The sequence below is a fragment of the Vicugna pacos genome, chromosome 25 (assembly GCF_048564905.1).
Source record: "Vicugna pacos chromosome 25, VicPac4, whole genome shotgun sequence".
Taxonomy (NCBI): domain Eukaryota; kingdom Metazoa; phylum Chordata; class Mammalia; order Artiodactyla; family Camelidae; genus Vicugna; species Vicugna pacos.
The window spans coordinates 26,938,143-26,965,907 of record NC_133011.1 but is presented as its reverse complement, the minus strand read 5'-3'; the positions used below and the strand labels follow the sequence as shown (position 1 = coordinate 26,965,907).

Sequence of the window (27,765 nt, the reverse complement as noted above, 5' to 3'; positions counted from 1 at the left end):
ACCGGGAGGTAGAAAGGCAGCTAAGGCTTCTTCCACACCTGACATTCACTCATTCAGTCACTCATTCATTCATTCATTCATTCATTGAGATACTACGTTTTCTCCAACACACTCTTCAAGGAGCACCCATGGTGACTTTCTTAAAAAAAGAGATCATGTTTTTCTTTTCAAAACCCCTCGATGGCTTTCCATAGCACTTAGAATAAATCTAAAGTCCACACAGGACTCTGATTCCCTGTCCTTCCTGGCTCCCATCTCCTCCTTGGCCCACCGGTCCCCCTGGCCTCCGCCTGACTGCTTTCCAGTCCCACGGGCCTCCTTCAGTTCCTCGAACAAGCTCTCTCCTGCTGGGAGTTTTCCTTCATAGGCAGCCCTCCGCCCGAGCTGCCCACTCCTGGTGGGCTTCCACTCATCCTCGACGTTCCAACTTGAATGTCACCTCCCCTGAGAACCCCTCCCAGCCCACACTGAAAGAGATTCCCCAACAGTCTCCATTTCTGCACGTCGTCTGCTTTCTCTATAGCAATTTCTCCACTTGTAACGTGGCTACCACATCAGGGCCCCAGTGGATAACAGATGGCCCATCCAGAACTGGATGATCTGAGGGCTCTTTACAAAGGCATGGGTGTAGGAAAACCGCAAAGGGTCATAGAGCTACCTGGGGCTCAGGGCAGCCAAGCTGTTACCACTTGGCGGGCCCCCCAAAGTGAGGAGAGAGAACAATTAACCAGAACCTGGAAGGAGAGGAAGTCAGATCCAGTCGGCTTCCCCATGTAACGGGGCAACCACCCTTCAGCTGAAGGACACATCCAGCCGCTGGGTGCTGACCTCACTCTCCTCCCCCCTCAGACCTCCTGCTGGGGCGCCCATGGGGGAAGGGAGCTGGGCCAGGCATCCACAGAGGTCAGCGTCCTGGGACACAGAACAGGTGCACAAGCCTGGAGAATAAACCGGAAGGGGCAAAAAAAAAAAAAAAAAAAAGAGCCCTCCACAGGGCTATCCTCTGATGCACCAGTTTATATACGCTCGACATTTCACCCAGAAGAGTCCTAACTTCCCATCAGTTCAAAAAGGAAAGGCCGGTCTGCACTCTGCTCCACAGCCTTTGCTTCGTCAGTCTCCTACAGGTCAGCCCCTGGCCAGCAGGTTGGATGCCATTTACTTTCTAGGAGGGGCCTGATTCCTCTCCACCCTGTTTGCTTTGTGGGCTGCAGACCCGAATTACAATGAGCACAGGAGCCAGCTCCTCTGAGACGTCTGGGGCTGACTGCCCTGAATCGCGGCCAGCTTGACCTTTCCCTCCCGGTGCAGTCAGTACGGGCTCCTAACTGGAGGCTGGCCTGTGGGCTAAGAAAGCCCAGGCTCTGGTGTAAGACTGACCTTGGCTCAGGAGCCAGCATCTCCGTTTATGTGCTGTGTGACTCTGAGCAAGTACTTACCGTCTCTGAACCGCTTGTAAAACAGGGGCAAAGGAATCTACATTTCAGAGTCACGAATGATGTATGTCAAGTAAAAAGCAGCAGGGTCTTATTAAGTGTGTCATAAATATTTTCATAAGGTCCTGGAAGGAAGGGACTGTTTCTTATTCAACCTTGTGTCTGCAGGACCTACAGCAGGATCATAATTTCAAGGACACCAGGAAAGACCCCAAAGTCTTTTCCACCCACTCCCTGATTCCTTCAGTTTGACTGAATAGATAAGTACATCTGTTCAGCTTTAAGCCTTGTCTCCTCTTAAAATGTAAGTTCTCATCCATGGATGATTTAATCATTATTACCGACACTTCAACGTGAATGAATTTCCACATGTTTCTATTGAAAGATTAGGTTTTACCTGAAGGTGAGGAGTGGAGTTGGGGGCCACTGCACCTGCAGGGGACAGCAGTGAAGGATGAAGCACACCCCACCGCCCCCACCAGGAGACAAGAGGGGTGAAGATAAAATAGACCCACTGCACCATTTTGGTTTAGAACTGGTCCAGAAAGCTAGCCTTGACCTGCTTGTCGTCAGGACCACTCAGCAGACGTCTCCAGACCTGTCCATCAGAAGCTGTTGATCCTATCTGATTCAATAAACATGAGAGTCTCCCTGAGGCGGGGCATGGGGCACACTAACTAGGAGCTTTGCTCTTTTGGAGAAGGAAGTGGTGTGTTGGAAACACAGAAAGTCAGAGAGCCTGCTTCACATCCCAGTGCCAGGGCTTCCTGGCTCTGTGCCTGCCACGCTCAGGGCTGGCCTCATGGGTCTGTGTGGCCCTGCGTGGCTCCACAGGGTCCTGTGATCAGAAAGACCTCATTGCCTTTGGCTTAATGCTCTGCAGTTGCCACCCAGATAGTCTTAATAAGTTCTGAACAATGGCTTTGCATTTCATGTCTTCCCGCAATTCTGCAGCTAGTCTTTCCCACACTTTACAGTCTCTGCATCCCTGTAACCTCATCTGTGAAACGGGGACAACGCCTTCTGGTCGGATGATGGAGGGGTTAAATGAGACAATATACGTAAAGCCTCCCGCCAGCAGCTGCCCCCCTCTCTCTGATGTTCAAAATCTGACCGCGTGTGGTCAGCCCAGCAGCCGCGGCAACAAAGGCAGAAACTGGGACTCAGGGCCGCTGCATGACTCATCCTGGGCCACAGAGCAAATCAGAACAGAAACATGAGCTTGAACCCTGTCGTTGCTTCCTCGTGGGGTCCCCTTCCATGGCCCAGGAGATGTCCACTCACCCCTGTTTGACCCAACAACCAGATGACCAGCAGCGCCGGGGAGAAAGCCTTGGGCCAGCACCTGGGATCGGCAGGGTCTGAAGACCCGGTAAGCAGCACATGTCCCATCTCACCACCAAGGAGAGTGGACCCCATTCTCAGCCAAGGAGGGGTCAATACTGTGCAACCTGCAGGCCCCAGGCTTGTGGTCCCTCCCCACCCCTCAAAAGCCTCACCTTGGGCACCACTGTTGGCCAGGATTAGCCCCTTTTCTGCTTTCTTCTTCTTCTTCTTCTTCAGCCCAAACATCCCCTTCCTGAAAAAAAGCAAAAAGGAAGAAAAACTAAAAAATACAGTAATAGTAACTTTGACTCATTCAGACAATTTAAGAGAAAATACACACACACTCACACACACACACACACACACACAGTTCTCCTGGAAGCTGACCGTCCTCCTCATCCACCTTGGATGGGCATCAAAAGCTGAGGAGGACCCAATGCGCTCTCCAGACAGTGCTGCTTCTGCAGAAACCACGAAAACCCCACCTGAACAGACTTCATGAGGTCCACCCAGAACCACACTCAGAGGAGGCCTAATACAAATACTAACAGCACTAGTGGCTTTTTCTCAATTTCTCTTTACTCACCTGTGCCAGATACTGAAAAGGAAAGACATCATTTAATCATCACAGCAGCCCTCTCCTACCTCACAGATGAGGAGCCAAGGCCCAGAGAGGGTAGGTAATGTTTCCAAGGTCACACAGCTCCTAAGCGTCAGAGCTACAACTAGAACCAGATCTGTCTGATTTTTTTTTTCCTAGATCTGTCTGATTTTAGAGCCCAGCCTCTAACCATTGGGCCACCTCCCCATTCCCCTGAGCGAAATAAACACTCTCTCCACAGCTGGGCTCCCAGACCACTGCCATGGTCAAGAGGCCCTGGGATTACTGAGGTTACACTACAAGTGCCCAGCTCAGCTAACACGTGATATATGCCCAGAGCATCAGCTACTAATACTATTGTAATATTAGCCATGAGCAGGAGGCTATTTGAGGGCCTCCTTCTCATCCCAGGGAAAGGCCCCAGTCCACTGTCTCTAACTGACACCAGGAGCATCCCTGACCTCTGCCAGCCTCCTGAGAGAATCCCTTTCTGGGGCTGCAGGGAAGAGTGGAAGGTCAGGGAGGAATTTTCCAATATTATTGTTTGCTTTCCTGTTTTTCAAAGGAGACCAACTAAGCAGTGGTCCCAAGGCCAGTATCTTCCAAAGCCTGAACCACCGTCGTGGTCCCCAAGGGCTCACTGCTGCGCGGAGGCAGAATCTGGTGTTCCCGGGAACTTGGCCAGTGGGGTCTGCAGACTACTTGAGAAGGCTGAGTTACTTCCATCCAAAAACAGGAAGTTGCTACCAATGACTGACAGTCTCTACCCGAGGAAGACTTGACATTCCTTTAGGAAGCTGGCGTCTTCATCCTGGATGGCTTCAGCATTCTAAACTCTCTCATGGGACAGCCAGTGACTGAGACATTAGGGCATGCCCTGGAGTGCTGTCTGAACTCTCTCGTGGGACAGCCAGTGACTGAGACATTAGGGCATGCCCTGGAGTGCTGTCTGAACTCTCTCGTGGGACAGCCAGTGACTGAGACATTAGGGCATGCCCTGGAGTGCTGTCTGAACTCTCTCGTGGGACAGCCAGTGACTGAGACATTAGGGCATGCCCTGGAGTGCTGTCTGAACTCTCTCGTGGGACAGCCAGTGACTGAGACATTAGGGCATGCCCTGGAGTGCTGTCTGAACTCTCTCGTGGGACAGCCAGTGACTGAGACATTAGGGCATGCCCTGGAGTGCTGTCTGAACTCTCTCGTGGGACAGCCAGTGACTGAGACATTAGGGCATGCCCTGGAGTGCTGTCTGAACTCTCTCGTGGGACAGCCAGTGACTGAGACATTAGGGCATGCCCTGGAGTGCTGTTGTGGGCATGGGAGGAGGGAGAGATGCCCCACCCGTTAAGAGACCAGCATCCCTGCAAAACTAAGAACTCCTGATTCTGTTGTCCATTGGCCACACCTGAGGAGGTTTAAAAGCTACCAATGTCCAGAACCACCTTCAGAGACTTTTGTTTGATTTGGGGAAGAACCAGAGAAGGTAGGCTCTAGACACAGCTCAGACCCCTTACAGAGGAAACCAGAGACCTTCCAGTAACACCCAAGGGGTTTACAACCAGCTCCACTCTCTTGGGTGGACTGCTGTTTGTTATACAAACACACAAGGTTGTTTGCCGGAAACCCTGAGTCAGTCATCAAGGGCACTCCCAGCGTGACTTCCAGCAGGAAAAGTCTTCCTGATGAAAATTGATTTCTCTTCCTCAGCCCCGTGACATCCACAGTAGAGAGAAGGCATGGCTTGCCAGCCCAGAAAGATCATGCCATCGGCAGATCGGGCTGCAGAGGGTAAGTTAGAGACACAACACTCAGCTCACGACCCTGCTTGATTGAATCCACCCATTAGCTCCAGAATTGGGGGCTGGATGCTTAACTCAGATGAACATGTTTCAGTCACACTTAACACATGCTATTTCTTATCCAGCTTCCAAGGTGACAGTCAAAAAAAGGAAACAATGCTCATACAATGTAAAACATGCTATAAATTATTACAGCTGTGATAAGAAAACGTGCTACAATATTCCCAAGTGAGTTTAAAATTTTTTAAACATGCATTTGAAAGAGTAGGAAACTAACTTCCCTGATGCTAAAACTGTTGATTCTTTCTAAGAAATTCTGCAATTTGCTTTCTCTTCCTTACTGCTTTTGTGCTAAGTATCCCCCAAACTTCTCCCTTCCATCCTTTACAACAGTTTTAACCCAGAGGCTACGCTCCAGGAAGAAGATAATGGGCTGATAATCTCGGAAGAATGGGCAGACCCTCCCTCTGCAGTTCCCCCACGATGCCAGAAAGATCCATGGAGGTTAAGGGGAACATAGCAGCACCCTGTAAAGCACCCTGATTGTTATCACCTTTTCTGTCCCATCCACTTTTTTCCTATAAAACTTGAAGACCCCACCTGCAAGATGGATTCACAGTCTCTAATCTGCTGTGACTCCCCTTTGCCTGGCAAAGCAATAAAGCTGTTCCTTTTTCTCGCAAAACTCTGCCTCCAAGTCTCCATCTTTCAGGGTGCAGAGGCGGGCTTTGCGACAACACTTTGACACTCAGCATGTACTGGGAACACCATTTTACCCGCACTATCTCCTAGCTTCCCTACTCCACACCACGAGGCAGATGCTACTACCACCCATCTTTACAAATGACAGGCTGTCAGGGGTTTCCAGTCAATAGATTGGAATCAGCCAGTAAACCAGGAAGATTTACCTGGTAAGCCCCCAGGGCAGTTGCCATGATACCCCCTCTCCAGTTTGCCGAGGATCCCAGCACGGGAACCCTCCCACTTCATAGAAGGGATGGGACTCTCTGGTTTAGAATCTACTGAACCTCCTCCCAGGGCCACCCCAAGTCACGAGACACACAGAAACCCCCATACGAACCTGGCCTCCTCAGGGTGAAAGCTACCATGACTCCGATATCTGCATCCAAACAGCAAGAGCATTAAAGAGTGCACGTGTTTAACTGGCTTCAGCGCGTCTGTTCAAGGCGGCGTCGCTCCACGTTGACCCCCGGGCTGGCGCTGCCAGGGAGGCAGCCGGCCGGGCGCACAGAAAGAGGAGCCCCACAATGGGAGTGTGGGTCTCGTCTATGCCACGTTCTAACTAGGCCACAGGGGCTGGCCACGGGACTTCTCTGAGCTCCGGGCTCCTCTTCTGCAGGAAGCAGTGATGTAGTTAACTCTGCTTTTCTCACTGGGATGGTATATAACATATGACCTCATGGAACCCTCACGCTGAACTGCTAAAAGCTCTACAAACAGCTAATTTAACGTCATGGCCACAGCTCAGGAAGCTGGGATTAGGAAATGGCTCACAACCGGGGTCTCCATGTGGTTTTCCACTTGCCTCACTAGATTCCCCTTCTGAAATAAACTTTTCTTCCTTCAGGGCAGAATAAAAGCAGCTCAGGCCAAGAGGTCAAACGCTAAGTTAATTGTATCAGTGGGTGTGACCAGTACCGACCCCCGCTGCTCTCCTTCCCATCTGAGAAAACACGGAACGCAGGTGGCCTTGGCACCACACCCTCCAAACCCAGCCTGTATCATCCAGTGTGGGGGAAAAAAAAAACACTTCGATTTGTAGATTTCTTTATATGATAATGTGACTGGGAGAGACCCCACACCCCTCTCCTCTGCTGTAGCTCCTCTCCAAAGCACCCAGATAATAGTATTTCATGCATACCTCCTGAGATTTTCAGATGCTAAAAGCCACCACCAAATGGGAGAAATTAACTACTTGATGAGCACTAGCTCCCAGACCTTCTGGCACCTAAGAATTGATGACGTTAACCACCTTGTTACCTCAACATCAAGCAGAGAATTGTGCACAGCTGATCACGTACCTGAGACGCCCCTCCTTCACCTGGCCTTTAACAATGCTTTGCTGAAACCCATCGAAGAGTTTTGTGGGGCACAAGGTACCCTGGTTCTTCTTGTCAGCCCTGCAATGAACCTTTCTCTGCTCCAAAGTCTGACATTCCAGTATGTTTGGCCTTACTGGGTGTTGGGCACATAAATTTGTGTTCACTAACAATAATTCTTATAAACTTTAAAAAACTACTGACAACACTGTAAACTGACTATACTTCAATAAAAAAAGTAAAAAAAAAAAGAATTAACAAATACATTATATTTAATAAAACTCCTTTATCAAAAGGATGGATTTGCATGAGATCAGGTCTATCTTAAAAACAAAACAAAACCAGGATTTACCCCCATTTTGAGGTTATCCAGAGAGCCTTGGGTAAATTTCTAAGTTGTATGCTAGGAAATACATCCCTGGGTATATGCTGTGTACTCATCTTACTTCTAAGACTGGAATACTTATATTAAAGGCAAACCACCAAATATGGAAATAGCTATAATGTGAGTTTTGACAGAAGATTGTTAAAATATAAATCCACATGACATCCTGCCTTGTCAAGACTCTGAAATTTTCTTCCTCTCCCCCCATAATCTTATTACTACCCACCTGTTCAAAATCCTATTTGGGGCAATGATGCTCAACTTTGGCTGTACATCGGATTCACAGGGGGAAGGTTCTGAAACTGTCTCCCACACCACGGCCACATCCCTCCCCAGGCAGTCTGATTTCACTGGTCAGCAGTGGGGCCAAGGCGCAGTCATTTATAAAGTTTCCCAGGTGATTCTAAATTACAGCAGGATTGCAAACCCCTGTGGCTAAGTAAGCAGTGCCAAGGAGCTGTCCTCTCAAAGACGTTTACATTTTTTTAAAGGAAGTTCAGAGATAATTTTTTAACCAGAAGGAACAATAAAATTTAGGAAGTACAGAATGCTTAGTGGATATTTTTGGGTTGGCTGGATGAATTTTATTGTCCAACCCCAAGTCCTCTTTCACTCAACCCTCATCCCAGCAATTAGCCCAGCAGTTGGTGTCCTTCTCTAATTATGCGTGGGGGCGGCCCAATATCATGCAACTAGTCCTTCAGTTTAAGAGTGAAGGATGAGGCCTTTGCAGTCATCCAGACCCCAAACAAATCTCACAGAGGAAAAAAAATCCCCACCAGAAATTCATTGCTTCTGTTTTCACTGATGTCCTGCGTAGAAAGAAATAAACCCGAAGTCTCATCTACCAGCTTATGCAATCAAACATAACTCTGAAGGCAATTTTGGAGAGGCTTGTAGAACAGCTTGTCTCGAGGGAGTCTTTTGTATGAGATTTACAGGGTCTCAGAAACAACAGAATCCCATCAGACTGTTTCTCCCTCACTCAGCCAAGACGTTCTTGAAGGCTCTGCTCAGTTTCCTTTGAAATTACTTTTGCAAAAGCTGGAGTTTGAGCCTGTTGGATGGGAGGAAGAGGTTCTCTTGGTACTGCCGACTTCTCCAGGAGTAACCATCCTTGGAGTTTCAGCCTCAGCTCAGGGTCCAAATGTGTTAAGTCCCAAACATGCAGTGATGTCCCAGTCCTGTCCCTCCCGGAGTGAACTTGGAAATACCGAATAAAAGAGGTCTAAAGTTATGCCTAGTCCCAGACCTCAAACTCAGGAGATTCTCAGTAAAGATTATTTCATTTAAACTATGAGGGAAAACTCACTGGTCTCCAATCCACTGTAGGAGTAAAATCAGAAGTGGGGGAGATTATACTGAATTTACATATAATCACAATATATCTCTACCTAGACCTGCTTAAAATCTCCATTTACACAGTGACAAATGTCACACATATAAAACAAAGGGCGGGGGGCAGAGAGAGAGAGAGAGATGGGGCCAAGACCAAAGGAGGGTAATGGGGGCCACGGGTCCTACCTTGATGATGCTCCACCCTTCCCCAAGCACTTCGTCACACGTGGGACCCTAAAGAAGCTCTGTGAAGGAATAGAGACTGGCAGTATTTCCACATCATCTGGGTAAAAACCAGGCTCACGGCTGACTTTGGCCGCTACTTTGTAATCTGTGTGACCCAGAGCCAATGATGCAGTCTGTAAAATGGGTATTAAATACTATCTACCTCACAGAGTGTCAAGGATTGAGTGAGTTTATATATGCAAACCCCTTAGGACAGCTCCTGGCAAATGAAAGAAATCAGCTACTATTATTTTTATTTCAAGACGAGAAAATGGATTGGGTTAGGAAACTTGCTCAAAGCCAGCCAGCTATAAATTTGCCAAGCTGGGGATGGAACCGGGTCTCCTCCAGCTGAATCCTTGTCCTTCTAGACCACACTGAGACTGAAGAGTTATCCATTATACAATGTGTAATTCAATATATTCATCCATTTTATCATTTAGTATCATTATTCAGAGTGTTCTGGGATAGTCATAATGACTACTGTTCATTAAGCAGTAGAATAAGCCAGGCATTGGATTAAGGTTCCACATACATTTTTTTTCATTTAATCATCCCAATAATCATCCAATGGAAGTATTTGATCTCTTCTACAGATGGAAAATTAGAGTCTAAGATGTTATTGCCTAAGACCCACAGCTGTAAACAGCAACCAAACTGGCCCATCCAACCTCCGCCCTATACTCCCTCCAAATTTCAATCAGAGCCACCTTTTTTCAATCACCTTACAAGAGCCGGGTCCTATGCAATCCCCACTTCCCAGATGCTGAACACCACAGCTCAGAGAGGTTTGGAAACTTGCCCACAGCCACACAGCATCTGTTGCTAAAACCCAGCCTCTTTGCACTCGGTTTGGGACCTCAATGACCCAGGGCTCTAAGAACAAACGGAAGAACAGCATCCCTGATGGCTCCCAGCAGCCCATGCGGCAACAGAGTCCAGGTCAATAATAAGAAACAGAGCAACGGGTCTCACCTTGGCCAGTGAAAGCTCCTGACCGTGCCTGGAAGTACTCACACTCACTAACTTCTTGGACCCGGGGCAGGTCAGCAGGGCAGGAGGTGCGGCATCCAGCACTAGTTTTGGGAGGACAAAGGCTCCCCTGTAGCGTGGAGTGGGTATTGGGCACGAGGCTGGCTCAGCCAGAGGGCAGGCATCTCCCAGGAAATGCCCTTTCGGCTGGGTCCACCTGGCAGCTCCCTATCTCTGTTTGAAATTCAATGCCCACTGCTCAGCTTGGCCGCCAGAGCCCAAGACTCTGATCTGCAAACACAGCCACTCAGAGCAGATTCCGAGAGGAGGGGCTGCCAGCGTGTTTCATTCCCAGCCAAGGAGACCCAGGGAGATCAAAACTCAAAGAAACCCCAGGTCCAGGCAGCACCAAAGCCTTGGATAGTTTCTAGTCACCATCCAGCCATCCGACTTGCATTTTTAATCATTTTCACCATCCTCTCCTTGTTTGTGATACGTTGTCACTTTACTGGGGGCTGGTTCTAGATGCTTTTACAAGTACTATCCTATTTAAGCCCCACAACAGCCCTCAGAGGTGGGTAGTACTACTGTGCCCAATGTATGGATGGCAAAACTGAGTGACGGAGGAGCTCGTAAGTGCTGGGATTTGAACCAACGTCACCTGACCTTGGAGTCTATGCTCTAAGGTCCTCCAGCCTGCTGCCTCCTCTCGGGTATTTCACTGGAACTTGTGTTCCGATGTTATTTCAAAAATGTCAAATGTTTATGTTTTTATTTTTATTTTTTAATGGAGGTCCTGGGATTGAACCCAGGCCCTCATGCATGCCAAGCATGCACTCTACCACCAAGTTATAGCCACACCCCCAAAATGTCAAGTTTATAAAGGAGAAAAATAAATAAAAATGAGGCATTTTGGTGGATCCAATGCCTGACAAATCACTGCCTGTAGTGAGTTGAATGATGCCACCCCCCCAAAAAAAGTTATATCCACATTCTGGAAACTGTGAATGTGCCCTTTTTTGCAAAAAAAGAAAAAAAAATTTTAAAGAGCTTTTGCAGATGTAATTAAGTTAAAGATCTGAAAATGAGATCAATCTGGATTACCTGAGTGGGTGCTAAACCCAAAGACAGGTGTCCTTACAAAAAACAGAAAAGGAGAAGACACAGAGAAGGCCATGTGAAGACAGAGGCAGAGATGGGATTGATGCAGCCACAAGCCAAGGAGCTCCTGCAGCCATCAGAAACTAGAGGAGGTGGGGAAGGATTCTCCCCTAGAGCCTTCGGAGGGAGCGTGGTCCTGTCAGCACCTTAATTTCAGACTTCTGGCCCCCGGAACTGGGAGAAGACACACTGCTGTTGTTCATGGGCATTTGTACTGCAGCCCCAAGACACTAATCCACAGCCCTCTGTTACTCCATCTTGCACGTCTTGATGGCACCACAGGAAAGGAAAGAATGTTGGGTTCACTCCGCTGAGCACCTCATGGGGAGGCTGGGAGGCTGACACCGATGGGCCAGGCAGCGGTGTAAGAGCCCCCAAGGTGCAGGACACTGAGGGAGGAAGGCCGTCTCCCGGGGTGGGACGGGGGGTTGGGAGGAGGCTTTGTAAGTGAAGACTTGGTACATAGTAGTTCACAAGCCCTCCTCATTCAAGATCCCCAACTGAGCCCTCATTTTCCCCAAAGAAATGGGCTTGGGCTCAGGGGTTCACAGGTGGAGCACAAGTTTCCTGATGCATACCTCCTCCCATTTTTGATCATTGTAGATTTAACCCCAAACAGAAGCAAAGATCATCAGAGATCACTGAATCCCAGCCTCACATGTTACAGAAGGGGAAGGTGACGACTAAAAAGGTGAAGTAGTCTGAAGTCCCACAGCCAATCATGGGATCGTCAGAGCTGGAACCTCATCTCCTGATCCCTGATCCTTTTAAGGGAACCAAACCTCCCCTGTCTGATCCATTCTTCACAAAAGAAGAGCCTGCGGCAAAAGTTATCTGAGCCCAGTAGTCCCAGGGGGCCCAAAGCATTCCAGTCAAGTTGCTGAACTTGAGAGCGTGAGAGAGGAAGCAACATGATGAAGCAGAGATGAGGCTATGGGCTTGTCCATTTGGTTTTTCCCTATGATGTGCAATCAACAAACATTTATGATCGAAAGTGCAGCACAATGGTTTCTGTTGCTATGATGTGTGCTACTTGTATCTGAATTAGACTCAGCCACATGGTAAGGGTGTCCTTCTGCAAACAAGGAGAAATAAACTTGAACTCTAGGAGAAGGGATTTGAGCTTTAGTGAGAGAACACTTTGGTCCCCTGGGGCTACTGGGCTCCATCACAGGTGTCAGAGCTGCCTCGTGGTCTGAAGATTCTCTTTACCTTCTCCTACTCCTTCCTCTTTATCCTTCCCTTGTGTTTCCCCAAAGAAATCTTGAGCACGCCAATCTCATCTTGGAATCTGCTTTTTGGAGTACTCACCCTAACGGAACGCTAATCCAGATCTTAACCATTCACAAATGGACCTGCACAAATACAGAGATTCCATTTTGAAATACATTTGGAAAACGCTGGAGTAAACCTAGTTTCACAGGGTTTCTTAGATTTCACCATATACTTATGTGAAATAGGACTCCTCAAAAGCACAAAAATACCACAGAATCTAGTGGTTCCCAATCTGATTTGACAGCAAAACTTGTAATTCAGTTTCCCTGAACTGGAGACTGGAACATTGGAACATGAGTTTTACACAGACCACAATCTGAGAAATCCAGCTATCCAGACTCCTGTCCTTTCCTTGGCATTGCTAAAAAGCCTCAAAATGGTGTTTTGATTTTCCCTTCTCTTGCGATGCCCAAATGGAGGTGCAGTAATATTACCAAAAAAGCAGGCTGAAAAAGCAAGGGACCCAAGCAGCCTTCAAATAATGTCATCTTTCCTGGAGGAATAAGAAATTAATGGAAAGCTGTGTCCCTATTTTCAGGAAGTTGTTTCATTTCGATTACTTAAAATAGGAGTCATCTTTAAGAGACAGGTAAACTGAACAGGATACTAAACATACGCGATGGATTCTAAACTGTCTACAGGTTTTAATACTAACTCTATTTTTTGTTTTGTTTTTGTAGCTTTGATGTACAAAAATGCATTTATTTTCAACAATTTCAAAACCACTGTTTCTTTTACAGTAGAAATATTTAAATGGAACTATAAAACCAAGAAGAGTGTATTTGCATATGCTGTCTATATAGATAAGACTCATGCATTTGTATTCCAGTGTTTAGTACAAGTATTACAATTGTCTGCCCCATTAATCAGCGAACTGACGTTCAAATGTTTCCATTCAATGCCAAAAGTCAGTGATGGGAACTCAACTCCTCTTCGAGATTCAACACGTGAATGAGAAGGAAATAAATCTAGTGATACAAATTGTGCTACAGCTTTTCTGTAAATTTCCTGGAAATGAATAAGCTCAGCATGTTTGACGCTTAGTGGGGAAAGGCATTTCTGTGTACCAAGGAGGTGTTCCCTATGTAAACGGTTGAGAGTCATCTGAAAGGGCAAACGAGGGTCACTGAAGGGACAGGAGACCTAACATGAATCTACCTGGGATTTAGTCTTCTTGGATTCCACAGGTTTTCCTTCTTCTCCCTCCTTAAGAAGTACAGTCATGAAAGAAATGCCCTGCCTGGGTGTGCATCACTCTCTCTAGATCGCTGTTCTGAAAAGTGAGTCAGTATAAGTAAATGATTGCTGCTGTAAGAACGACCTGGCGAAGAGTCTTGTTCTACTGTACCTTCCAACAGCTGAAAAGGAGATACAGAGGAAAGAATCCTATCTCCTTGTCATTATCCTCATATTCCAGTTGTTTCAATCATATTTCTTAGTTGCATACTTCAGGCAGAAACTCTCCCTGGCTGGATTGAAGAGAAAAGGAATGTGTGAAGGATAGGAGAGAGTTTCAGATTTTTAAGGAGATCTGGAAAACCAAGCTTGAAGACTCCAAGTCCAGGAGCAATGCCCATCGCACACCACAGACAGCCCCTGGGTCAACCCCACTTCTGGAAAGCAGAGGGCATACGGCTCTGTTCTCTGAGAAAACAGGCCATTTGCTCTTCCCCTCACCAGAATGATCTATGCTACACCTGCTTATTTATGTCGCTGGCTCTCAATTCAAAATCTCAAATGCAAGCATCTGATTGGTGCAGCCCAGGCCAAATGCCTGCATCCTAGCCACGAGGGAAGCAAGTTTATGCCTTTCACTTTTGGAAGAATTTACGAATGGGAAAAGAAGCTTGAAGGCTTAGAGCAGTCAAAAAGAAAGAAAAGTTCTATTCCACCGATAATAAACTACTTCAATAAATCACCGCTGTGATGTTAGTTAATCTAAAATATCATTTTTGCTCCAAAAAACTGAACCCACTGGAATATTCATATGTGTTATTTTGTATCCTTTGTATGCAAAGATAAGTATTTAATATGAGTCTATAGAAAAAATATGAGAAACCTTTTTTTCCAAATTCTCTTAAAAGGTAACTTACAAATCAATGATTCCTTGATTCATAGTCCAGTGTTAATAGAAAAATCAATACTCCTGTGTAACCCTTATCATCATTTGTTTTTACCTAAATAAAGCCCTTCATTATTCATAACATGCACATTGCATGCATTTCCAGAAAGGAAAAAAAAAACCAAATAGGGCCTGCTGTTTACTGATTACCTATGACCCTAAGCAAATGGTAAAATTTCTCTGGGCTCCCGCTCTTACTAGACATTTTCTCTCCAGCTTTAGGCCAAACTTTGGAGGCCAAAGGCACCTGCTCAAGCCTCTGATTCAGGTAACTTTTCCTCCATCACCATTCTGCACATCATCGGCTCATAGGGCAGAAATGCACTAAGCAGCGTCCCCTCCGCGGGACAGGAAAAGATGCGGCCAGACTGGGAACAAAGAGGGCAGGATAGAATGAGGGGGCAAGGAATCTCAGCTACTGGGCTTCTAAAAACCGGAACCAGGCAAGATGATTTAGAGGAAAGGGTGAGCTTTGGTTGAGTCGGTATGGGTTCAGATCTAGGCTCCACCACTTATTAGCTACAGAATCTTTACCAGCGTTCTTTAATATCTACCTCCCTGGGCTGCCATGAGAGCCAATGGGGTCAAGTAGAAAACAGTAAGGTCACCGTCAATTTATAAACAGTTTTTTGGGTGGGGAACTTAGGGGGACACAGGCACATGAATTACACACATCATTTGTAAGACACAACCGAAGTTCACCGTGTGGATCAAAACCTTGGAATCTAGAAGCGTGGCAGTTTCTCCTGGCCATGGGGAGCAGGAGGGGAGAAGGGCGTGAGGGGAAGGAGTCCAGACCGGTTGTGCTTATATGAGCCCTTGGCTCTTGGCTCTGCTGGAGTTCATCTCGCGCCAGTAGGGGGGCACTACCTTCCCCGATTAGTTGTCCCCTCTGTGTCCCGTAGGCGCTCGGGGCCCCAGCACAAAAGCTGGGTCCAGTCGGGGTTCAGAGAACCCAAGTGGGTTTCCGGCCGGGAGCGCAGAACCCCAGCTGCACCTGCTGCCTGCCACCTGGAGATTCTCTCCTCAGTCAGCGGTTTTCCTTTTTTTTTTCCTGTTTGCTTCAAGCCCACTTGCCCTTGAGTGACTCAGACAGAAACCCCGCTTAACTCTCCAGCCACAGAAGTTTCTTTCTGTCGTGTGGAACAAATGTCCCCTACCCCCAGCTGGCAGCCAGCGCCAAGAGCCAAGTTCTCATAGCTTCCCACGCCAGCAGATGAGGTAACATGAGCCACCAGCCACTGTACACAGGTGGCAACCACCAGGAGCAAAGGCCAACGAGTGCACTGGAGGCCAGCGGTGCACTGGAGCCGGCTGCGTTCAGGTCGGCCATGAAAAATCCTCTCTGCAAGGGACCCCAGGGGTACTAGTTCTGAGGGATTGAGGCCGGAAGCACCCCTGACCTTACCCGGGAGTCAAAGTATCTGAGTCCCCGGGAGGCAAATAGACTGGCCAGGCTGTTTTGCACAATTCTATGCCTTCCTTGTTCTGCTACCCGGCCCAGTCCATCTTATCAGGAATGGAAAAGTGGAGCTTCAAACAGAGGAACTGACTTGCCCAAGGTCTCTCAGCAGATCAGTGGCATATTAAGTGGTGTGATTTGCACTTACCTTTCAAGTCTCAGCCCAAGGGTCACCTCCTCACTGAAGCCTATGCTGATAGCATCACCACCAGTTAGCTCTGACCCGTGCCCTCTCCTGGCTTCAGATCCAGCTCACTGTTCTGTTTGTTGACGTGCCTGACCCTCCACAAGAGTATAATCCTCATACCCTTAGAAGGGCTACTATCAGTAACAAAAACACAGAAAACAGCAAGGGTTGCCGAGGGTATAAAGAGATTGGAACACTTGTGTGTTGTTGGTGGAACTGTACAATAGTGCAACTGCTGCAAGAAAACAGTCACACAGCTTCTTCTGAAAATTAAAGATAGAGTTAGCATATGATCCAGCACGTCCACTTCTCAGCACGTATCCAAAAGCATTGAAAGCAGGGTCTCAAAAGGTACTGGCACACCCATGTTCATAGCAGCACTATTCACAATAGCTAAGAGATGGAAACATCCCAGATGTCCATCAATGGAAGAATGGATAGACAAAATGTGGCATGTGCTCCCCAAGTGGAGTATTACTCAGCCTTTAAGAAGAAGGAAATCTTGTTACATGCTACAGCGTGGATGAACCTTGAGGATCTGATGCTAAGTGAAATAAACCAGTCACAAAAAGACAAGTTCTACCTGATTTCCCTCCTCTGAGGGATCTAAAGTAGTCAAACTCAGAGAAACAGAAAGCAGGACCGTGGTTATCAGGGTCTTGGAGGGGAGGAGGAAATGGGGAGCTGGTGTTTAATGAGTAAGGAGTTTCCATTTCATAAGATAAAAATGTTCTGGTGATCTGTTGCAAAACAATGCGTAAATACTTAACATTACTGAATACTCTTAAAAATGGTTATGAAAATAAATTTTATATTATGTGTTTTCTACTGCAATTAACATTTTTTTTAGGGTGGGAAGAGATAGACTGGGATTTCAAAATTGTAGAATAGATAAACAAGATTATACTGTATAGCACAGGGAAATATATACAAGATCTTACAATAGCTCACAGAGAAAAAAATGTGACAATGAATATATGTTTGTTCATGTGTAACTGAAAAAGTGTGCTCTACAGTGGAATTTGACACAACATTGTAAAATGATTATAAATCAATAAAAATGTTAAAAAAAATTTTTTAAATGTTAGGAGTACATTTCCTGCTGCAAATTATTCGTTAAACTGGAAAGAAACTATTCTACCTTCTGCCTTTAAGCAGGGCTCCCTAAGAGAGACCCTCAGTGATGAGGGTCGAGCTGTTTTTAAGGACTCCAACCCAGGTCACTTCACCCACTTTCTCTGAAACTGCTTCCAACACCCACTGACCCTTTCACCTAAAAACACTGACTCAGTTTTCTACTAAACACTGTCTGCCCTGTTTTATGATCATGCCATGAGTTTTAAGTCCCCTCACCCCACCTAAGCCTCAAGCCTCCACAATTTCTCTTGTCCCTAAATAACCCCTCATACAAATACAAATTAAATTTTAAAAACCCTTGACCTCAGCGAGATTCTTATTTCTAGAAATTTATCCTGAGATGTGATTGTTCCACTTTGCAAATGGTCAAAGTTGAACACAGGATATTTATTATGGAATGGTTACATTAGCCAAAAATGAGAACTAACTCAAATGCCTATCAAGAGGGGACTAATTAAATAAATGTATTTTATATATACAGTGGAGTACCATGTAGTCATTAAAGGGCAGTGCACTATGTCATCTATTGAATTGAAAAAGAGCCACCATATAAAACCTAAGCACAAACTTCATTAGTTCAAGAAGAAAATGCAAGAAAACGATTTAACACACAGAATCCTGGAATGATGTGATGAACAAAACAGAAATCACAGTGCTTTTTAATATTAAACACGTCTTCTCAACCACCCACCTGATAATAGAATTTTCAGTGCATGTTGATAATGTTCAGAGGAAAAGGAGGTTACAGAATAGCATGTATAATGCAATACTGTCTATGTTTTTTAAAATATATATATATATATATATATATATATATATATATAAGCATAGAAAGATGCCTGAAGGGATTTTCATCATAAAGATGAGTATTAATCTCTGGGAGGTGGGATTTTGGATTAATTTTACTTTCATCTTTATACCTTTTTCTATATTGTTTTACATTTTTATAAAGTCTGTGTATTACATTTACAATCAGGAAAAAAAACTGTAAAGCTCTTTTTGTTTTGGGAAAAAAACAGTATCTGGAACAAGGAGGCTCTTATCAAATACTAGTTAAATGGAAACTGACTCATAGTCCTTTTGGCACTTGCAGGATTTGTACAAATGGCCCGAATAAATGAAGAGCTGCAGGGCCTTCCTGAATGTTAAAATGCACCAAAATGCCCTAGTCTGTTCCTTGAGTAAACACCAAGGAACTACTGCTGCTACTGATTTGGTGAGGACCCCCAATATTGGCAAAGTCCTTTATAGTTTTGAAAGTCTTTCAGTGTCTCATCTGACCTTCAAAACTAGTCCCCCAAACTAAATTCCATAAATGCCATTCTGGTCATCATTAGGCAACATGTCCAGGTTGGCGTTGGCACAGTTGTCTGTTGGATGGATGGATGGGTGGATGAACAATGGATGAACAATGGACAGGTGGATGGATGGATGGATGGATGGATGGATAAAGGAATGAATTATTTTCCCTGTTTTACAGTGAAGAAAACAAAAAAGCAGAGGTGAAGTCACATGCCTAAGGTGATACCACTAATAAATGATAAACTCAGTGGTTGGAATCATTCTATATATGGTTTCCTAATCAGCTCTCTTTTAACAAAACGCACCCCAAAACCGTTTTTTTCTGCAGGGGAAAACTTCAATATCACTGACAGATACATACTTGATAATCAGGGGTGATAGCCAAAACATCAATGGCATGGGTATTGACCTTTCAAAATGGCACTGGTGCAGAATCCTGGAGACCTCTTGCCACGCCAGGCATTAACTCAGTAATTTCTGGATGTAAGTGGGTCCCAGGTGTCAGAAGGACACTTAGTGGGCTCAAGCCAGGAGCCCACTCATGATTTTAACAAAAAATGCAGCCATATGAGTGCATAATGGTTGGCTATAAGCTCTGCTAGAAACCCTCCACAACACTAAAACACGTGCTCCCTGCATGAGTTCAGCTGTCTCTCCACTCACAGCACAGTCCTCACTCCAGGCACTATTTATAATGCCACTTTAAACCTTCATCCTACCGAATCCAATCTGCATGCATTAAAGAAATCAAATGCCATTATCCTCTTCTGAACATTATCTTGAGACTGATTGTGGCAGAGGATCAGGACAGGCACATGGAGGGAAAGAATAATTGCAACGAGGGACAAAATGTGCTCAAATCTAAAAAAAATACAAGACAGCAGCACAGAAGACCAGTTATCACGAACCCAGCATTCCCTGGACACACACAAGCTGTGTAAATGCAGCTTTGTTCTAGGCACCTGGTAAGATTCTGGAAGACAGACTGACCCTGACCTCCATCTGCTCATAGTCCGGGAAAGCAGAAAGAGAGGCATTGGAAGTAGCTGTTGTATAAAAGGAAAGTTGAGAGAGGACAAGAGCACTTTGGAAATTCAGAGGAGAGTATATTTCCACCGGAGGAAATCTAGGAAGGCTGCCTGAAGAAGGTAGCCTTGACTGGGTCTTCTTTAGAAACAATGACATTTACACTTGGGGAGGAAGGGAAACGTGCCATCAGAGATCAGCAAAGGCCAGTCTGGAAGCAAACATTATTAGTAAGGGCATTGACCAGCGAAATATGCAGAATGGATATCGTCTATACTTAACTGAACTTGTCACTCTCAAAGACATCATGCTTTCTCACCCCCCAGCCTTGACTCATGTTGTGCCTTCTTCCTGGAACATTCTCTCACCTTCACCTCCTCTTCCACATTCAAGAATGTTATTTCCCATTCATTCTCCACTTCTCAGCTTAGATGCGCTTTCTCTAAGAAGCCTTTCTTGATCCTCCAAAATCGATGAAGTGTCTCTCCCCATCTGGGCTCCTACCCCTATCGCAATACTCACATCACCCAAATCAGCCTCTCATTTTGTTATTCATCAGTGCCACTTATCTGTAAGTGCTCTGAGAGCAGAATCTGGGGTGATTCATTTTTGTGGACCCAGAGCCTAGTTAAAAACCTGTATCCATGATAGAAATATTTAATAAGTGATTGATTTTTTAAATGCAGCCCAATCCTGTACCATCGCCCCAGTCTTGCCCCCAAGCCAAGCTGATGGTGTACCCATGTAACTCTACCAAGTCGCTTTACAGATGAAAACATACCAGTGTGCTCAGACCCCTTTTAACCAACACCACACAAAGGAAAAGTCAAGACCAACCTGAACAGCACACAACTAACTCCTCCAAGGCCACTGTGGCCACAAAGGTGGAGTCTGAGCCCCAGCAGAGCTCCCTCAGCAAGTCTGTGAGTGAGGACTTAGGACTAAAAAGACCTCACCTCTTATTTACAAACTGAGAGAAGAGACTTTGAAACAGGAGATGGCCAGAGAAAGAAAAGAAACCACAGGCTTAAGATGGCGTTATAGTGCGATTAAATAAGGAAAGGCCCTGGTTTCAGAAAATAAAAGCATTTAATATTAACCCTTTGTAGTCCAGCCCAAGGAATTAAAGGAAATTTTCTTAAATGTTCAAAATGTTAACAGTGGTTATCTCCAGTGATATTGTGAGTGATTTTTAAAGTCCTCCTAGCTTCTATATTTTCCAAGTTTTCTATGACGAATAGTATATATTTTCCCATTAGAATGGGAAAAGTCAGTCTTCTAAGTGCACAATCAGGCCCAACTGTCCCTCCTGGCCCATGCCTCTGCCTGCTAAGCCGAACGTCTTAGTTAACCCTTAAGGATTTTTTGAAGGGAGACCCTCACCCCCAGCTCCCAGCCTGTTGGTTCTGGCCACACCCAGAAGCCTTCCTATTAGGAAAAGGAAATATGTTACTTGGATTTAGGTGGCTTCTCCATTCTTCCTCTTCTTGGTGGCTCCTCGGGGCTAGGAACCAACCAAATCCTGGTATCTGGCTTTATCCACGTCCTGGGCACAGGCTTCTGGGTTTCAGAATAATCTGGTGGGTGAGGCTACTTGGGGGTGTGGCTGAATCAACACTCACTGGTGTGCATGGCTGTTCTTGAGCGTCACGTGACCCCGGGCACTCAAAGGTGCAAAAGCAAACCATCCCACAAAGAGGGGACCCAACCGTCAGGCTTCTTAACCACTCCCACCCACTGGCGTGTGTCTTTACTCACTTCAATGACAGAACCAAAGGCTAAATGTTTTCAAGTCTCAAAGTCACATTCGTGAGAATTATGTGGTAAGGCCATCTCATCTCAAGGAAAACACACTATTAAGATCATTCAGTTCTCCTAGGAAAGGGCTGATTCTGCCATGGTGAAATGTTCTATTTTCTACCCTGACCAATATGGTAGCCACTAACTCAGGAGACTGTCGGGCATTTGAAGTGTGGCAAAGCTCTCCAGGTGCAGGGCAGGTGTGTGTGGTGGTTACAAATGTCAGCCTTGGCATCAAACATACCAGGGAGTGAGTCCTCATTATGCTTTTTTTTTTTAAACATTGACAGGTTTCTTGATGTTCCTGGGTCTCAATGTCCTCATCTGTTAAATGGGTTTAATCCTTTAATTGTAGCCTCATTGTGAGAATTAAAGGAACTTGATACATGATTAGCTCTCTGTAACAGCTGCTTGTTGTGAGCATATTAATGTGTCATCCCTGCTCCCACCCAGGAGAGGCACCATGGGACGTTCATGCTGGAAGTGGTGAATACACAAGAATCAACTATGACAGCGAATCAACACAGGGGTTGATTTTCAGGGAACTCCTTTATTTGTTTACTGTATGTCACAGCTTCCCACCACAAACAGAAGCCAGAGGCAAGCACACCCATAAACCCAGGGTGTGCAGCAGTTACACACACCACAGCACGCATGCCAGCTGGATCCTCGGGAGGGATAAATTTGCCCTGTAATTCTCTGACACAAAACCAACAGCCTGTTTGCAGGAGTGCATGGAAATTCAAAATAGCTGCACACCAGAGATGCAGCCTGGTGTACATGGCAGGCTACTGCTTTGAGAGTAAAAGTCTTGAGTTTGAGAATTTGATCTCATCAGTAACTAGTTGTGTGCCCTTGCGCAGTCCACTTCACTGCTCTGGGTCTCAGATTCCTTTTCTCTCAAAAGAAGGGCCTAGAGTAGGCAATCTCCAAGGATCATTGCAGTCCCCCTGTTTCTGCATCCTGGGATGAGCTAATGAGGCCAACAGGAAGATGAGCCCAGAATGCAGAGCCAGGACGACCAGGGTTTGAATTCCTAGCTGTTGGACTTTGATCAAGCTTCTTAATCTCTCTGGGCCTTGGTTTTCTCATGGGTTAAAATGGGGAGAATAAACATGACTGGTGGAAAATTTGACAGAGTGAATATCAAGCACCTCACTGTGCCGGGGCCACTGAAGAGGGTGGATGCTGTGACTATTATTAGTATCATCATCATTGTCATCATCATTACTAATAGCATCACTTTTCTTTTAAAAAGTTAAGGCCCCAAAACATTTACTGAGTAATTGTCAATAGGAATAGACCTTTTCACTAATGATTTGTCTGAAACCAGTCAATTTCCTCTTCCCATGTATATTTCCTATTACTTTTTAACTTTTTCACCTTAGACACTTTAATGTCTGACCCTTTAACTCCTTAATAGTAACAAACAATATTGATTAGTTTAATTTATGAGGCATTTTACATAAATCATCTCATAGGCTCGGGCATCACCACCATCATTATCATTACCGTAACCATCCCAATTACCCTCCCATCTCAACTGCCTTTTTCATTCTTTTCTCTATAAGCAGCCAGATAAGTCTTTATAAAACAGTTTTCAACAAATCATCTCCATAATCACAGGCTCCTCACTGCCCACAGAAAAAGATTCCAACTCCTGCAAAGCGCATTCAGGTCTTGGGAGACGCAACTCCACCCAGCTCTTTGTCTTATTGCCCCTCCTTGCAGCCACTCACATCCACATACCTTCCAGCTGTGCTTGTTCCCCAAGCACGGTCTTTCTCCCTCTACATCTTTACGTCAATCACTGCGGACTAGATACAGATGGATTGGGGTCACATGACGGTGATTGTGGTTTTATCTAATTCACTGGCAACATTTAAGATTCCCTGCATCAATCTACATACATAAAAAAAAAAAGACAATTCAACTTATTTACAAAACAGAAACGACTCACAGAAATAGAAAACAAACTTATGGTTACCAGGCTGGGGAAGGGGATGGGAAGGGATAAATTGGGAGTTTAAAGGTTTGCAGATAAATATATATATATATATATTAGATAAACAACAAGTTCATACTGTATAGCACAGAGAACTATATTCAATATCTTGTAGTAACTTATGGTGAAAAAGAATATGAAAATGTATTTCCATGTATGACTGAAGCATTATGTTGCACACCAGAAATTGACACAACATTGTAAACTGACTATACTTCAATTTAAAAAAAAAATATATATATATAAAGATTTTCAGCTTCTATTTTAAAAAGTAGCAGATCAAGGTAACAGTCCACTGAGCCTGAGAAATGGTCGATCCCTTTAAAAATGGGGCACCCCTCTCCACTTGGCCACAACCCCCACTATTCCCTGCATGCATCTTACATTCAGCTGACTTCGCTCATGATTGTAATGTGCTTGCTTTCTTAGACATCTGAGTTTGCAAACTTGGCTTTATGTTGTCACCACCAGAAATATACTTGCCCCTACACTTCTACTGAAATCACAGTTATCTCTCAAATAATCCCTCCTTTGTAAAGTTAATGTTGGTTCTCAGAATTAGAAATGATCTCTTCCTCCTCTGTCCTCCTTTAAACATGTTATTTGATGCCTCTACCTATAGGACTTAAAAGGCTTAACCAGATTATAAGCCATCTGAGGGCAAGGACTAATGTCTATTTATCTTTGTGTCCCCACACTATAAAGATACCATATCTTACACTTTGTAAATGTTCAGAATCTATCTACTGACTTAAATTTCCTTTAATTTAATTCAATCAGTAGTTAAACTTGCCAGTAGAAGCCAACTGTCTGTAATATTTCCCCCAACCACATCGAGACTTGCAGTCTTATCAATGCTGATACAACTGCTTCTCACCAAAGGACTATCTAGTGAGGAGATGAAGTATTTTCCAAAATTCTATTGATTTAAAAGTTTAAGCTCTTAAATAAATCATTCCCTAAGGAGAATCAAGAGCAATAAATTTGCTTTGGCCCTGAGCCAATACCACTCCCAACTGCAGAGTATTTTGCAAGAGCCTCACAAGACAAAAGAGCAAGAAACCCCTCCAGCTCCACGCTCACTCGGGTGAGAATTACAATTGCCCTGCACCATGGTCTATTCACCAACTTCAGTTTCTCCACATAGTGCATGTTTCTAACACATATGATGTGCCCACTGGAATCATCTATCCTCTTATTTCATGCAAATTACATTTTTATGAGTTTATCTCCCATATTTTTGGATGTTGACATCTCATAACTTCTCCCTTTAACTTAACATGCGTTTTTCAATCATCTGACAGTTGATCAGGCAAAGCAGATTCATTTTGTTCTGGCAAAAACAAGTGCGTCTTGTTCTCAATGGCGGAGTTGAATAGTCTAGATGGACACTGTGTGGATGGCCACAATTGTGACACCAGTTCCAATGTGTGTGCGTTTTCTACACCACCAAGCAATTCTCTGACAACAGTTGGGTGTCCTTTGGTTCAGCTCAATTCTGCTATTCTCAACCTGGAGAGAGCATCAGATCCCATGGGTGAAGGGCTCAGTCCACAGGACCACTACACCTCACTGCCCCACTTCTTGAGATACCAACTGCAAGTCCAGGCTGTCACCTGTGCATCTGACCAACTGGCTATAAATCAGAAGTTCCCATGACCCCCTCCTTGGGTTTGTAAAAACCAACAAACAGAAACCTCAATTAAAATAAATTCGTGGGGTCACTCAGGGGAGTTCTCATACCCTCTGACAATAGCAAAGCCCAACGGGAAAAAAAAGACTTCCTCTTCTTGCCTGGCAAGACTTCAGCCAATGAGAGAATGTCACAACTCAGACAACGAAAAATCACTGTACCTTGAACTCTTAATTCCCCCAGTGGACTCCTGGTTTACTACAGCCCTCCCAACTTCCTTTTCCCCTCTGTATAAGAGTCCTCCTCTCCTTGTATGGGGGCACACATGTGACTCACCATGGTTGCCACCCCAAATTGCAATTCTTTGTTGATTCCAAATAAAACCATTTTTGCTGGAGAAATAACCGACAGTCTATTTGTTTTAGGTCCACAGGTTTCATTAATTTGCTACAGTTGCTCATAGGACTCAGAAAAACAGTTTGCTCACTGTTTATCAGTTTACTATAAAAGGATGTTATAAAAGATACTGATGAACATCCAGATGGAAGAAATGCATAAGGCAAAGTAAAGGGAAGGGCAGAACTTCCAAACCCACTCCAAGCACACCACTCTCCCCAGACCCCAACATGTACACCAATCTGGAAGTACAGTTGATTTACAATGTGTTAGTTTCCAGTATACTGCATAGTGATTCAATTATGCATTATATATATATATATATATATGTGTGTGTGTGTGTGTGTGTGTGTGTGTATACTTTTTTCATATCTTCTTCATTATAGGTTATTACAAGCTATTGAATATAGTTCCCTGTGCTATACAGTGGGACCTTGTTTATCTAGTTTATATATAGTAGTTTGTATCTGCTAATCCCAAACTCCTGATTTATCCCTGCCCCTGCCTTTTTCCCTTTGGTAACCATGAATTTGTTTTCTATGTCTGTGAGTCTGCTTTTATTTTGTAAATGAATTCATGATACAAAATGCTCAAGAGAAACTAAATGATTGATTGGCAACCTGACTGATTGGTTGTTTGATTGATGTTGTTAATTCACACAAGAGAATAGATGTAACTTTGGGTTTCAGAACATTCTGATTTACATATCCACAATGACCTCATTTTTTCTTTTTTAAGCCTTCTTTATATAAACAAGTAGATTATGGATGCTGCATTATCAAGTGAACAAACTACCATTTAATTAAGAACCCCTGAGAAATTGAACAGGACAAGAACACAATCGCTGGGGGTTGTTTGATGCCTTCGAGTGCCAGGAGGCTGGACCTAGACGCCCTTCGCATCTGCTCTGGCTTTGAGTAAAGAAGCAAGTAAAGAAGAGGCCATTATTAAGGCTGCATGCGTACGCTGCCTTAGGCTCAGCTCTCAGAGCGTCTGTCTTCCATGTTGTTGCTGTTGCTCATCTTCTAACGTTCCGTGCGTCCAGATGATTAACGGAGGATCTGCAATGCTGGCCTCGGAGCAGCACTGTCCGTGCCAAGAATCTGAAGCTGGACTGGGCATCAGAGGCCATCCCAAGATCTACTGCCAAGAGCAGAAGATGTGGAGACTTCATCCTCACCCTCTTTAATATGTAGCGATCATCTCTGAGCTGTGGGATTGTGGGCACATTTTCAATTTTGCAGAAATATTTGTTAAAGCGTGTAATGGGACTATATTCAATACCTTGTAATGGCCTACAATGAAAAAGAATATGAACAGAAGTATATGTATGTATGTGTTCTTTTTCATTTCACACATATATGTATATAAAGGGATAAATGCATATCTATGTATAAATCACTATGCTGTACACCAGAAATTAACACAACATTGTTAATCAGCTATACTTCAATAAAAAAAATTTTTTTTAAAAAGACCATGAGAAAAAAGAGTTGGCGGGGAGGGTCTAGCTCAGTGGTTAGAGCACATGCTCAGCATGCACAAGGTCCTGTGTTCGATCCCCAGTACCTCCCTTAAAAGTAAATAAATAAACCTAATTACTTCCACTCGCCAAAAAAAAAAAAGTCTAAAAAAAAAAGAGTGTAATGGACTGAATTGCACCCACTCAAAATTCATATGTTGTGACTCCTAATGTGTGTAAAATAATGCGTATTTTAACATAAGACCTTTAGGGAGATAATTAATGTTAAATGAGGTCATAAGGGACCATAATTCAATAGGACTGATGGCCTTTCAAAAAGAGAAAGAAAAATTAGGGATGTTTCTCCCTTTCTGCCCTCCTCTCTCTTTCTCTTTCACTCTTTTTTTTTTTTCCCTCCCTTTCTCTCCATGAAAGGAAAGGCCATTCTGACAACACAGTGAGAAGGTGGCCATGTACAAACCAGGAGGGGAGCTCTCACAGGAAATCAGATTTGCTGCCGCCTCCACCATGGGCTTCCAGACACTAGAATTGTAAGAAAATAATTGTTGTTTAAGACACCCAGTCTGTGGTACTTTGCTACAGCCGCCCTACAGGACTAAACAACGAGCTTTAACAGTTTTCCCCCAAAGTATCT

The 27,765-nt window shown here is 44.7% G+C and overlaps 1 protein-coding gene across 1 annotated transcript in view; it reads right to left on the bottom strand.

The window, feature by feature from the left end:
• Positions 1-27,765, bottom strand: part of FER1L6 (fer-1 like family member 6) — a 122,488-nt gene that overhangs the window by 94,605 nt on the left and 118 nt on the right. Inside the window, exon 2 of the mRNA XM_006211403.4 lies at positions 2,936-3,015. Within this exon, the coding sequence (XP_006211465.2) occupies positions 2,936-3,015 (80 nt within the window). The remainder of the gene's footprint in view (positions 1-2,935; positions 3,016-27,765) is intronic.